The sequence below is a fragment of the Erpetoichthys calabaricus genome, chromosome 2, assembly GCF_900747795.2.
Source record: "Erpetoichthys calabaricus chromosome 2, fErpCal1.3, whole genome shotgun sequence".
Taxonomy (NCBI): domain Eukaryota; kingdom Metazoa; phylum Chordata; class Cladistia; order Polypteriformes; family Polypteridae; genus Erpetoichthys; species Erpetoichthys calabaricus.
In genome coordinates, this window is record NC_041395.2 from 345,411,707 (window position 1) to 345,426,616 (window position 14,910).

The 14,910-nt window shown below is 42.1% G+C and overlaps 1 protein-coding gene across 3 annotated transcripts in view; it reads left to right on the forward strand.

Moving 5' to 3' along the window:
• LOC114647383 (protein inscuteable homolog) overlaps positions 1-14,910 on the forward strand; it is a 646,645-nt gene that overhangs the window by 527,152 nt on the left and 104,583 nt on the right. For all 3 annotated transcript variants that reach the window (XM_051923473.1, XM_028796087.2, XM_051923472.1), the window contains exon 6: positions 5,792-5,905. In XM_051923473.1, coding sequence (XP_051779433.1) covers positions 5,792-5,905 — 114 coding nt within the window. The remainder of the gene's footprint in view (positions 1-5,791; positions 5,906-14,910) is intronic.

The following is a 14,910-nucleotide window of genomic DNA, read 5'->3' on the forward strand; positions in this document are numbered from 1 at the left end:
AATGTGGAAAAAGTGATGCGCTGTGAATACTTTCCGGATGCACTGTTCATCAAAAAGCCCCACAAAGGAGGAGGGTGACCGTAAACCTTGGCTTGTACACAAAAGGGCCCCAGAATGATCTCTATAAAAAGAAGGATTTATTAATACATAAATAAAAGAATAGAAATCAAGTCTTCACAAAGCGAAACAGGCGAAAAGGAGTTGACTAAATAAACAAAGTCCCAAGACATACTGTAGTCGAGAAAAGAGAATCCTTAAAAAAGAGAATAAAAAACAGAAAATCCAACACAATCCCACCGAACAACCAAAATGGTGGGCTGCTGAATCTTTTTCTCTCTGAAATATAAAGCCAGAAGGAGTAGCCAACATCTATGACATCAGGGTGGTCCAGGCTCTCAGGGAACCACCCACAAAGCACAAGGAACACATGCAGACTTAAAGAGATGGTACATTATTCACCAATTACAAACAAAGTCAGCATAAAAATTTGAAAAATAATGAATCAAATTAAAAAAAAAACACAAATTATACATAAATGCACAACAAGGCCCATATCTTCTTCTTCTTCTTCTTTCAGCTGCTCCTGTTAGCGGTTGCCAAAGCAGATCATCTTCTTCCATACCTTTCTGTCCTTGTCATCTTGCTCTTTCACACCCATCACCTGCATGTCCTCTCTCACCACATCCATAAACCTTCTCTTAGGCCTTCCTCTTCTCCTCTTCCCTGGCAGCTCTATCCTTAGCATCTTTCTCCCAATATACCCAGCATCTCTCCAAACCAACACAATCTCGCCTCTCTGGCTTTGTCTCCCAATTGTCAAACCTGATCTGACCCTCTAATGTCCTCATTTCTAATCCTGTCCATCCTCATCACACCCAGTGCACATCTTAAGCATCTTTAGCTCTGCTAACTCCAGCTCTGTCTCCTGTGCCACCATCTCCAGCCCATATAACATAGCTGGTCTCACTACCATTCTGTAGACCTTCCCTTTCACTCTTGCTGATACCCGTCTGTAATCACTCCTGACACTCTTCTCCACCAATTCCACCCTGCCTGCACTCTCTTCTTCACCTCTCTTCCACAATCCCCGTTACTCTGAATTGTTGATCCCAAATATTTAAACTCATCCACCTTTGCCAACTCTACTCCCCTCATCCTCACCATTCCACTGACCTCCCTCTCATTCACACACGTACTCTGTCTTGGTGGTCCTACTGACCTTCATTCCTCTCCTCATATCTCCACCTCTCCAGGGTCTCCTCCACCTTCAGATCACAATGTCATCAGCAAACATCACAGTCCATGGGGACTCCTGTCTGATCTCGTCTGTCAGCCTGTCCATCACCATTGGGCTCCGCAAAGTCCCATATGGATGAGATTAGCTTTACACCAGACAGTGGGGTAAAGTCAGTGCTTGAATTGCGTCGGTACACACACTGTATGTGTATGGGTGTGTACTGTCACTTCCGACCACATCAGCAGCCTTTATTTATAACAACAATATGTCCATTCGTACCTCCAAGGAGGACGCCATAGCCAAGCATTTCAATATAAATTGTGTGTATCTTTGCACCTTCAGACCTCCAAAAGGGTGCATTGTCACCTTGTTATTTAGCGTTCACAACAAGGAGTACCGGTGCAATTCTTTTTTTTTTCCACTTCAGGCCCAGGGGTAAAGTCATTATTACCAGAGGACCTCTGTAATTTTAGTCCTGTCCATACCACCCAAATGATGGTCTTATTGATATGTCGATACTAATGGGACTAGTCTCACCTGTTGCCAGATGGACTGGCATCCTGACCTGGATGGAAGATTGTTTCCTCTCAGGGAAGGAGAGCATAAAAGAAGCACAGGGACAGACTGGCGACTGGTGCCTCCCACAAGGGAGATTTTGTCAGAGAAACAGAAGGTGTCTTCTGAAATACATGGTAATAGCATTCCACTGGGGGGTCTCCCATAATAATATCGGCAGGGAATGCTGGGAATTGCTTGGCTGTTGAGGTTCCTGGGTGCCATCAGAGGGAGCTGCAGGGGAGTGTTAAACTTTCTTTGAGGGACTTCCGCATGGCTCAGGAGGTGCTCCCAATGTGCAATGCTGTGGCACCAGAAGCATTCCCCGGGTCTGGCCTAAAGGAAGCCATTTCTCCTGCATTGGTTGTCCGAGTCATTTGATTGGTGAATGAGACTATGTAGGAGGAGGAAATTAAGCCTATAATTAAGAGGATTTGGATGCCTGTGGAGATACATTTTGTGTTTGAACCCAGACTGTGCCGTCTAGTTGTGTCTTGGGGTTTGGGGTGCTGCTACACCCCCCCGGTGGTCACCAATGGTCAAAGGGCCCATAATCTGTACTGAGATGTCAGCGCGCAGTCTGTGTAAAGTTAACTGACATGAGTGAATTGGACAGGACTAAAATTACAGCGGTCCTCGGGTGACACTGACTACACTCCACCTGCGTTTGTAACACTAATCTCATCTGAATAGAGCAAACACTTACAGAAATGACAGATGTCAGTTTGTGATTTTTAATAAATTTGCAAACTTTTCTGAACACGATTGAACAATCTGGACGAGAACAGGCCATTCAGCCTAACAAAGCTCTCCAGTCCTATCCACTTAACTCTTCTAAATTAGCATCACTTTCAGTTTTGAAGGTCCCTAAAGTCCTCCTGTCCACCACACACCTTAGTAACTTTTTCCAAGTGTCTGTGGTTCTCTGTATGAAAAAAAAACTTCCTAATGTTTGTGCAAAATTTTGCCTTCACAAGTTTCCAACTGTGTCCCCATGTTCTTGATGAACTCATTTTAAAGTCACCATCCACTGGACTAATTCCCTTCATCATTTTAAACACTTCAGTCAGGTCTCCTGTTCATCTCCTTAAGGCTCAGCTCTTTGAATTTTTCCTCATAACTCATCCCCTGTAGCCCTGGATTCAGCCCAGTTGCTCTCCTCTGGGCCTTCTCTTGTGCTGCTATGGCCTTTTTGTATCCTGGAGACCAAAACTGCACCACCAGAAGACGCAAACAGGAAAATGAAAAGGGGTCGAGAACGAAAAGAAACCGAAGTCAAAACGAGAGACAAGATCAGAGGTCACCAGAACAAGCAAGAGGTCAAAAACCGTAAGAAACACGCAGGAAATTTTATTTTGCACGAGGCTATTGAAAGTTTTGGTATCCGCAGATCAGATAAGGAAATGACTTCCCAGCCGACCTTTAATCCTGTCACATCGATTAAGAAACAGGTCACGACCTCATGACCCCTTTAGAAATTCGGAAAAGCACACCTAATGACCGTATTACAAAATGGCAGCGATTGAGACTCTAAAATGGAGTCCACAAAGTTGCAAAAAGAAAACACAAAATCAGAATCATTACAAAATATGAGCAAATAAATAAAAGGAAGGATTGGGGTCTAATTAAGCAATCAGGTTGGCACAAAACTTTGCAACCCCTACAGCCCTCCAGGACCACCTTTGTTAATCCCTGGTATTACTTTTACCTTTGAATCTGGAAATAGCAGCTGGTCTTCATGGACAGAAAAGGGATATAAAGAGGAAGAAGAAGATGAAAAGGAAATAGAAAGGTTCAAATGCAGGTGTGCTGAGAAATGAATAGGTGATTTATTTTAGAACATTAGAACAATCTGGGGGAGAACAGGCCATTCAGCCCAACAGAGCTCGCCAGTCCTGTCCACTTATTTCTTCCAAAAAAACATCAAGTCGAGTTTTGAAAGTCCCTAAAGTCTTACTGTCTACCACACTACTTGGTCGCTTATTCCAAGTGTCCATCGTTCTTTGTGTAAAGAAAAACTTCCTAATATTTGTGCAAAATTTACTCTTCACAAGTTTCCAACTGTGTCCTTGTGTTCTTGATGAAGTCATTTTAAAGGCACCGTCTCGATCCACTGGACTAATTCCCTTCATAACTGTAAACCCTTCACTCAGGTCTCCTCTTCATCTCCTTTTTCTTAAACTGTAAAGGCTCAGCTCTTTTAATCTTTTCTTATAACTCATTCTCTGTAGCCCTGAATCAGCCTTGTCGCTCTTCTCTGGACCTTCTCCAGTGCTGTTATGTCCTTTTTGTAGCCTGGAGACCAAAACTGCACACCGGACTCCAGATGAGGCCTCACCAGTGTGTTATAAAGCTTGAGCAGGACCTCCTGTGACTGGTACTCCACACATCAAGGCGCTATATAACTTGACATTCTGTTAGCCTTTTTAATGGCTTCTGAACACTGGCTGGAAGTTAGGACATTAGAACAATCTGGACAAGAACAAGCCAGTCAGTCCAACAAAGCTCGCCAGTACTATTCACTTACTTGTTCTAAAATAACATCAAGTCGAGTTTTGAAAGTCCCTAAAGTCCTACTGTTTACCACAGTACTTGGTTGCTTATTCCAAGTGTCTATCGTTCTTTGTGTAAATACAAACTTCCTAATGTTTGTGTGAAATTTAACCTTCACAAGTTTCCAACATTCTTGTTGAACTCATTTTAAAGTCTCAGTCTCAATCCACTGGACTAATTCTTTTCATAATTTTGAACACTTCAGTCAGGTCTCCTCTTCATCTTCTTTTGCCTAAACTGTAAAGGCGCAGCTCTTTGAATCTTTCCTCATAACTCGTCCCCTGTAGTCCTGCAATCAGCCGAGTCGCTCTTCTCTGGACCTTTTCTAGTGCTGCTATGTCTGGTGGACCCAAAACTTCACCCAGTACTCCAGATGAGGCCTCACCAGTGTGTTATAAAACTTGAGCAGGACCTCCTGTGACTTGTACTCCACACATCAAGGTGCTATATAACCTGACATTCTGTGAGCCTTCTTAATGGCTTCTGAACACTGTCGGAAAGTCGTTAGCTTAGAGTCCACTATGACTCCTAAATCCTTCTCATAAGGTGGACTTTTGATTTTCAGACCTCCCACTGTGTTTTGAAACCTCACATTTGTACTTCCTGCATGTAATACTTTACATTTACTGACATTAAATTTCATTAATGTCTGTTGTCCAAGTCCCTCTGTGACAATTCAATGATTATCTGCCCTCTGTGACGATTCTCGATTATCTGCCAATTCGCCCAGCTTGGTATCATCTGCAAACTTAACCAGCTTATTAGTAACACCCATAAATCTTATATACTGTATATTAGTAACACCCCACACTATGCGACTCTTCAGTTCCACCTGGGGGGGGTGGTAAACGTTAACATTATACAAAGTTATTGTCTGTCTGTATACCTGCATGTTATCACTCTTTAATTTAATATTGTTATTATCAGTATGCTGCTGCTGGAGTATGGGAATTTAATAAAGTATCTATCTATCTATCTATCTATCTATCTATCTATCTATCTATCTATCTATCTATCTATCTATCTATCTATCTATCTATCTATCTATCTATCTATCTATCTATCTATCTATCTATCTATCTATCTATCTATCTATCTATCTATCTATATTCCCCCAGCACTGACTCCTGTGCTACTCCACTCTTAGCATCAGCCAACCTGATGTCACTTTGTCATTATGGATTATTGTGCGTAGATTGTTGGGCAAACATGGCAAGTTTGTCCATTTCAAGTGAAATCTACAGCACAGTAAAGTGTGCTGAAAGTGAAGGGGCCTCAATCCACTTTAAGCAGTCAAGCGATACTTGTGTCTCTAGTCAGCCGTGGCCACTTCAGGTATGACAAGGGAATTCTCTCGGTGCCCTGTAAGAGACTGGTGGCCGTGTAGTTGTTTTGAGCAGGTGGTCTACCTGGCCGTTGGGGTTGAGTTATTGACTTGTGTTTCAGGTCTTGCTGAGACAGCTGGAGTCTTCGGATAACACCTGCGCCATCGGAATGGCCATCGACAGCCTCCTGGACCTGACGCAAGAAGGCGCCCATCTCTGCAGCATGCTGGCAAAGGTGAGTACTTTATACTTAATCACACAACTTCCTTTTCTCTCCGCTCTGTGTATCACTGGAGTGCTCACTGTGAACATCCAGCCCGACTCCAGACAGACACCAGGACACACGGAAGTCCAAACACACAAGCTGTTATTTGTTTTCTCTTTCTGCACGCGACACAGCGTACTAAACACCACAATAAACTCTGTCCTTTCCTTCTCCTTTCTTTATTCTTCTACCGCCTCCACTCCTCTCCTCGCAAGCTCCGTCCTCCGCCTCCCGACTCCAGCTCTCCGAATGGAGTGAAGCGGCCCCTTTTATGTTATGTTATGTTATGTACGGCCCCTGGTGCACCCTGATGATTTTCCTGCAGCACTTCCTGGTTTGGTGGAAGTGCTGCACGGGCTCCCGGAAGTACTCCAGGTGGGCCTGGATTCACTTCTGGTAGCACTTCTTGGTGTGGCGGAAGTGCTGCAGTCCAGGGGTCCGTGATCGTCTAGGCGGCCCCACGGCCCGCCAACGGGTTGAGCCTCCAAGCTCCAGTCCCATGCCCCTGATGTAAACCAGGGAGGCTGCCCTCTTGTGTTCTGGGTAAGTTATCGTCTCTCACCCGGACCTTCCATCCTCCAGGCGTCCCGACTGGGCCAGTCGTCCATCACATCACCTAAGCACTATGTAGCCAAGTGCACACTAACATCGCAATGAGGAGGAGTCTTCACTTGTCATTATTAAGGTCTCTCTGCTGGGCTCTTCTCTTACAAATGGCTTAGGGTCCTCATGGAAGGTGCTTTCTAAAAGAAATATTGAAATGTGTGTTGTAACAGATAGTGGGCGCTATCGCTCCCTTGAACCCTTGTTCGAGACACCAGACACCAGATAAAAGTCCAATATGACTTCATTTTATAATAATTATGTGCACCAAGCACCCTCCACTCCACTATACTCATAAATAACACAATAATACAATCAATAATCAATCAATCCTCCACTCCCAGACGCGTTGCCACCCTTCCACCCAGCTCAGCTCAATGTCTGGGATCTCCCACAGTCCTTTTATAGTCTGTGACCCGGAAGTGCTCCTGAACCCCTGTCCATGTGACTTCTTAGCACTTCCGGGTCAGATCCAAAAGTCTTCTTTTCATCCCGGAAGCACATCATTCCTCCTGTCGCTGTGACTAAGACGTACTTCCGGGTTATAGGGCACGTAAGTCTCTGGTCCTCCCTGCAGCGTCCTCTAGTGGCCCCCATGGTATCGAGCAGGGCTGTGGATAAAAACTCCATTGTCCAGGATTCCCTGCTGGCCTTCAGGACACCTCCATACTGCAGGAAGGGCTCCATCTGGTGGCCTGGGGGTATTGGCTGGGATGAAAGGTTGGCCATATCCCACAGTGTCCAGGGCAAACTAAGGAGATTAAAGAGCTTCATTTCTGTCGAGCCCTTCAGTCATGGTGCCGACTCTGCTTGCTGTCTGTGTAACGTTTAGTATTTGTGTCGCCCATACTCTCTGTTTATGCCATTCTCTCTCGATGGAGAAGACACCACTGTGTACATTTGTCATCATTTTTTCTGTGGCTTGGGATTTAGACATTAGTGTCTGTGGGAAGGACTGCGAGTGAGGACATGACCAGGGATTTGAAAATGTGCACTTGTGAATGCAGAAAAACGATAAAGTAACCGAAAGCAAAGGACTGAAAGGATTAAAATCAAAAGTCGAAAAACCTGACGCTAGGGCCTGCTTGAGAAGAAACCATTGCCGAGATTCTTTGAGAGATTATAGGAATCCTCTGAGGGACAGTAAGTGCTAAGACCGTTGCCATTTTTATATCATCACTACTCAGAATGTTATGCAAACAATACAAACGAGTCTTAATCCAAAATAAACTTTTAGATGAGATTAAAGTAGTACTAAGATAGATAGATATACTTTATTAATCCCAAGGGGAAATTCACTAGGGTGTTGGTCCGTGTTAGCCATTATGAATGGCATTTAGCTTGACTTCTCACTAGATTAGATTAAATAAACTATTAATCCCAATGGGAAATTCAAATTCATACAGCTGCAGAAACGTAACAAAAAAACGAGAATACAGACTCACAGGACAGATAATATAGACAATCAATCAATCAATAAAAATAAATAGATGTGAAGAATCCTAACTCACCTCTTTTAACCCCTTGTAGATGATTGTCGTGAAATTGCTTCAAACCGCTTCTGGCCTGAATGCAGCCAAGGTGGCATATGAATCCCACCAACAGGGGCGGCCTTAGGTATGTGCAAACTGTGCACCCGCAGAGAGCCGGCAAATCCCAGGGGCCACCACGCCAATATATATTGAATATAAAATAGAAAGAGAAAATAACGACACAGCTGACGGCAATGTGGCCGAAAAACATTCTGTTTCTTGTTAATTAGTACGCTGTATTTACTAATGTCGCTAGAGTCGGAGCAGTAAGCTATACTGTATGTAGCCTTATAATAATGTTGCCTTATTTTAATTTCTTATTTTGTCTTTTATTTCTCTTTTCTTCATTATGTAAAGCACTTTGAGCTACTTTTTGTATGAAAATGTGCTATAGAAATAAATGTTGTCGTTGTTGTTGTAGTATTATAACGTTTTGACATAATGAGAATATCACGGGCCGCCACTTGGTTTTCAAGTTACGGACACGCGCATATAGAAGCGAAGCTGGTGCAAGTGTGCGAGTCGTCTTACAAGTTAATGTTTCACCATAGTTTTAATAAAGTACTGGGGGGCTTTGCCCCCTGCTCGCTTTGCTCGCCAACCCCCGTGTTTGGTTTTCCGGATACACACTTTTAAGATTATTTTTTCTATGAATTGTTGCTATTTCATTAGTTTGACTTTTATTTCAGAACTTCTGTAAAAACAATATTTGTAATCTTGCGAGTCCCAATATGCTGAATCTTTTTAATGAGGTCAGGACAGGTTTCTCTGTTTGGAATTTCAGCACAGACAAAACGATCTACATCATCAGCAGTTAATAATTTTATTTTTACAAAGTAACAAAGTAAGTAGAGTTCTGCATTGGACTACTGTCTGTAAAGTCCTGCTATTTTCCTCTCACAGTTCCAAAAGTACACGGGGTTACCAAGGTGATACCCCAGCTTTTCTCTAGGTTTTTGTACAAGGGCTAGACAGAACGTTTTTGACTCCTGGGGTAAATGTAGCTTTTTAAATAAGCAGACAGATAAATATATATACATGAACAAAGTAACCAATAAATGCATGTGCGGTAAACTCCGTTTTTGAAATTCTTAAGATTCTTTATTTGTCACATGCATAGTTATACAGGACAACACGCAGTGAAATGCATCCTGATCCGCTTATCAAAAACTGTGCAAAGTTAGAAGAATATCAGTTAGATTAACAAAAAGTCATAGATTGGAAGGTAACAGTATAGTAGAACATAATAAATAAGTAAAATTATGTGAATAAAGTAGAATTAAGTGTTAAGGTGCAATAGTGTAGTAATTATTGTGCAAAACCAAAGTTAGACTGGTGCATAGTTAAATGAGGAAGTTTGTTTGTTTGCGTTACTGCGATCTTTACTTTCTTTTTTTATATTTTCTAATTTTCCTACTTTCATACCCTAAAACTTTCTCCACATGTGTATAGCGCCGTTTTTTAAAATTTTTTTTAGCCTTTCTAATTTCACTGGTTTCATAGTCTCTAACCTGCTCTGTGAATTTCCCCTTGGGATTAATGAAGTATCTATCTATCTATCTATCTATCTATCTATCTATCTATCTATCTATCTATCTATCTATCTATCTATCTATCTATCTATCTATCTATCTATCTAATCCTGCCAACTACACTAAAACATCTATCTATCTATCTAAAATATAGTGCCTTTCTATCTATCTATCTATCTATCTATCTATCTATCTATCTATCTATCTATCTATCTATCTATCTATCTATCTATCTATCTATCTATCTATCTATCTATCTATCTATCTATCTATCTATCTAATCCTGCCAACTACGCTAAAACATCTATCTATCTAATCCTGCCAACTACGCTATCTATCTATCTATCTATCTATCTATCTATCTATCTATCTATCTATCTATCTATCTATCTATCTATCTATCTATCTATCTATCTAATCCTGCCAACTACGCTAAAACATCTATCTATCTAATCCTGCCAACTACGCTATCTATCTATCTATCTATCTATCTATCTATCTATCTATCTATCTATCTATCTATCTATCTATCTATCTATCTATCTATCTATCTATCTATCTATCTAATCCTGCCAACTACGCTAAAACATCTATCTATCTATCTAATCCTGCCAACTACGCTATCTATCTATCTATCTATCTATCTATCTATCTATCTATCTATCTATCTATCTATCTATCTATCTAATCCTGCCAACTACGCTAAAACATCTATTTATCTATCTAATCCTGCCAACTACGCTATCTATCTACCTATCTATCTATCTATCTATCTATCTATCTATCTATCTATCTATCTATCTATCTATCTATCTATCTATCTATCTATCTATCTATCTATCTATCTATCTATCTATCTATCTATCTATGTGTTTAGCGCCAACGTTTGTAAACGTCTTTATGAAGTTCCACTTTGTCATTTTACTCATTGTCTTTTAATTCTGAGCCGTACAGTACAATACATAGCACAGAATAAATCCTCAATACAATATAAAAATATAAATTCTAGAAGTACGGAGTAGAATTTCACATTAGATGATATCACATAATATGATTTGGATTTGTTTTAAGTCCTGGAGACCTCATTCATCAAGCTGCCTCCCCCATTTCGCCATTCCACATCTGAAATAGCGCTAATCCGATGAAAGGACCCCTCATTCCCACGTCCCCATTCTTCAGGGATGACTTTACCTTAGGCAGGCAATCTACAATTTAAAGAGATTATTTTCTTGTGAATTGTTACATATGCATTATTTTCACTTTTACTTTAAAACCTTTTGTAAAAACAGTACTTGTTTCTTTATTTCCTGCCCCGCGCGTGTTTACATCTCTTTCTTCCCAGACGTATAATACTGCTCATGTTGTGAATGGTGTTGCGGCTGAACGTACGCTAAGGATGTGTCTTTGGATCATTTGCTGTCTATTTGCAGCTTGCTAGCTGCCACTTCTGCCTGTCGCATGTCGTTGTTTTAAGAGCTCCGAGCACACGATGCTTGCCTGCCAAAAGCAATCCAACAACTACTAGCATAGAGGTCTGTTAACTTGCTTTAAATGATGGCTCACTGCCTGGTCTCACGTGACGTTGTAAAAGCAATACCTGTCTTTTATTTCTGGCCCTGGGCGTGGTTGAATTCTTTCTTGCAGGATGTATAACGCTGCTCGCGTTCGGTTGGGGTAGCTGCCATTGCGCTACCCTTCGATCTTTTTAAAGCCTGTACAGCTGCTGTCCTTTTTGCTACGGCCCTGGGACAATGTCTTGGCACCAAGTCTCATGTTTACGGTCCCCGCGAGACGCACCGTGGCAAGTCTCCTTGGTCTTGCGGGTTTTTTAAATGTCTTTCAAGATTATCACGTATCATAGCCTTGCAATTGCTTTCCATTCCAGGATTTCCTTTTATATATAGAGAGATTAGTGTGTTAGCGCAATAGACATAGTGAATATCTGGTCGGATAGTAGACACAATAATAATTCTTTGCATTTATATAGCGCTTTTCTCACTACTCAGAGCACTCAGCATTTGCTGGTTAAGGGCCTTGCTGAAGGGCCCAACAGAGCATTTACGGGATTTGAACCGGCAACCTTCCGATTGCCAGTGCATATCCCTAAACTCAGAGCCACCACTCCATCCTTCCACACCACTCCATCCACAAGATATTCGCATACCCATTCTAAGCAAAATGAAGAGATTTCGAGTACACGAATCTGGTTATTTGAAACAAAAGAGAAAGGCGGCTCAGGAGGCTTTCATTGCGTCACAGGAAGGAGCAATCCTGAACTTTATCACCCAAGGGAAACCTAAAGATGGAGAATCCTCCAGCCAGAGTACTGCTGATATGCGAAGTGAAACAGGCGTTGATGACCATAATCAAGAACAAAAAAGTGATGATATCCATGAGCAGACCAATGAAAATGAACAAGGTGACTCTTAAATTGATACGGACATGCTGCATAAGGTACCATATTGACATTGGCGGGCGAAGGGGCCACCGATTCTTTCTCTGCCCAGGGCCACCACAAGCCTAGATGCCAGTTGATGCGTATCCGATATGTATCAAGGATCGTATTGGAAGCACTGGTCACACCATCTCGCAGTCGTAGTGGAAACTACATCCGCCTGATGGAATTGAAGTGTTGGCGTGGCCATGCACATCGATTCTGGCTACTAATTTTGAGAAATTGTCCAAATTTGAGGTAAGTTGTGCTAAGATAAAAATATGTACCGGCTTACTGTTTGCTTGTGTGCTATATTCAAATGAACAATCTTCACTTAATTTCAACCGAGTGTAATTACAGACTGCAGTACCTCTGAGGTCAGTCATGTAATGCCCTAACGTTATGAAACACCCTCAATGTCCATCACGTGACATCCATCAGATTAGACTATGATTAGCATTAGGGCTCCGTTACACAACAGTTAAGATTAGGGTTGTAGGTGGGTCAAGGCGTTTTGTGACTGACGTTGTGGGCATTACCTGACCTATGCTGCTGCTAGACCATTCTCCTTAATTTAGCATCTGCTTGACAGCAAAAAAGACGCATTTCTTTTTTTTAAATAATTGTAAATAAATTTAGGCAACAAGGGGTTAAGTCAATGGGTAACTAATGTTATGTATTATCTAAAATTGGGAAGAATCAAATTCTCACTTTGAGGATCTGTTTTCAAAACCTGGCAAGATCTGATAAATAAAATCTTTTGTATAAACGTCTATGTGTGGAAGTGTCTGTGTGTCTGTCTGCCCAGCCCGGAAGTGAGAGGTGGTGTCGGGCTAAGGGCTCCAACTTGTGAGGATATGCAAGCGAGGCGAGAACGTCGGAAAAATGAAACATCTGAAGAGAGAGTCACTCACTTATCCGTTATTACAGAAGCATGGCGAGCACATCGGCAAAACAGTATCCTGTCTGCTTTTCCTCCCGGCCACTAATACACAAGTGAGGCGAGCAGGTCAGCAAAAGAAAACCTCCTAGGAGAGAGACGCCCAGAGGAGTTCCTGACATCTCTACATTTCAATTTTTTTTTCTGACGATTTCTAGGACTCCGGGCTTTTTACAGCACACAGCTAGTTTTAGAACAAGTATTCACCGTATATACTCGTATATAAGTTGGATCTTGAAAACCTCAAAAATCGATCACAAAATCAGGACCCGACTTATACGCCTGTTCAAAAATACAACACTTAATTTTTTTTTTTTACATCTTCTCCAATCTTGCCCCAGTTTCTCAGACACATCGAATTTTGTTGCAGCAGTGCAGTTTCCATTTTCTTTCGCCAGCTTCATATTTTCTTCTGATCGAACGCTCCATCGTAGATAAGGGATGCTCTTACGATAAAAGTGTATGAGGGTGTGAGATACACAAAACACAAAACGGTGCAAATGTTGCTTCGGAATAGTTCGGGTGTTACCGTGTGGTCACGTAGACATAAAACATAGAAATTAAAAGGCTGTGTGCTCCATGGTTACTCTCTAAGGTGGGTGTTAGCATATTATAATCTCTTCGACCAATAGTGTTAGTTTTCCGCATTCAACTTATACAGTAAAATCAAGTCTTGACTTATACACAGGAGAACATATCTGCAAGTATATACAGTGCATCCGGAAAGTATTCCCAATGCTTCATCACTTTTTCCACATTTTGTTATGTTACAGCCTTATTCCAAAATGGATTAAATTAATTTTTTTCCTCAGAATTCTACACACAACACCCCATAATGACAGCGTGAAAAAAGTTTACTTGAGATTTTTGCAGATTTATTAAAAATAAAAAAATTGAGAAAGCACATGTCCATAAGTATTCACAGCCTTTGCCATGAAGCTCCAAATTGAGCTCCGGTGCGTCCTGTTTCCCCTGATCATCCTTGAGATGTTTCTGCAGCTTCATTGGAGTCCACCTGTGGTAAATTCAGTTGACTGGACATGATTTGGAAAGGCACACACCTGTCTATAGAAGGTCCCACAGTTGACAGTTCATGTCAGAGCACAAACCAAGCATGAAGTCAAAGGAATTGTCTGTAGACCTCTGAGACAGGATTGTCTTGAGGCACAAATCTGGGGAAGGTTACAGAAAAATATCTGCTGCTTTGAAGGTCCCAATGAGTACAGTGGCCTCCAACATCCATAAGTGGAAAGAAGTTCAAAACCACCAGGACTTTTCTTAGAGCTGACCGGCCATATAAACTGAGCGATCGGGGGAGAAGGGCCTTAGTCAGGGATGTGACCAAGAACCCGATGGTCACACTGTCAGAGCTCCAGAGGTCCTCTGTGGAGAGAGGAGAACCTTCCAGAAGGACAACCATCTCTGCAGCAATCCACCAATCAGGCCTGTATGGTAGAGTGGCCAGACGGAAGCCACTCCTTAGTAAAAGGCACATGGCAGCCCGCCTGGAAGTTTGCCAAAAGGCACCTGAAGGACTCTCAGACCATGAGAAAGAAAATTCTCTGGTCTGATGAGACAAAGATTGAACTCTTTGGTGTGAATGCCAGGCGTCACATTTGAAGAAAACCAGGCACCGCTCATCACCAGGCCAATACCATCCCTACAGTGAAGCATGGTGGTGGCAGCATCATGCTGTGGGGATGTTTTTCAGCGGCAGGGACTGGGAGACTAGTCAGGATAAAGGGAAAGATGACTGCAGCAATGTACAGAGACAACCTGGATGAAAACCTGCTCCAGAGCGCTCTTGACCTCAGACTGGGGCGACGGTTCATCTTTCAGCAGGACAACAACCCTAAGCACACAGCCAAGATATCAAAGGAGTGGCTTCAGGACAACTCTGTGAATGTCCTTGAGTGGCCCAGCCAGAGCCCAGA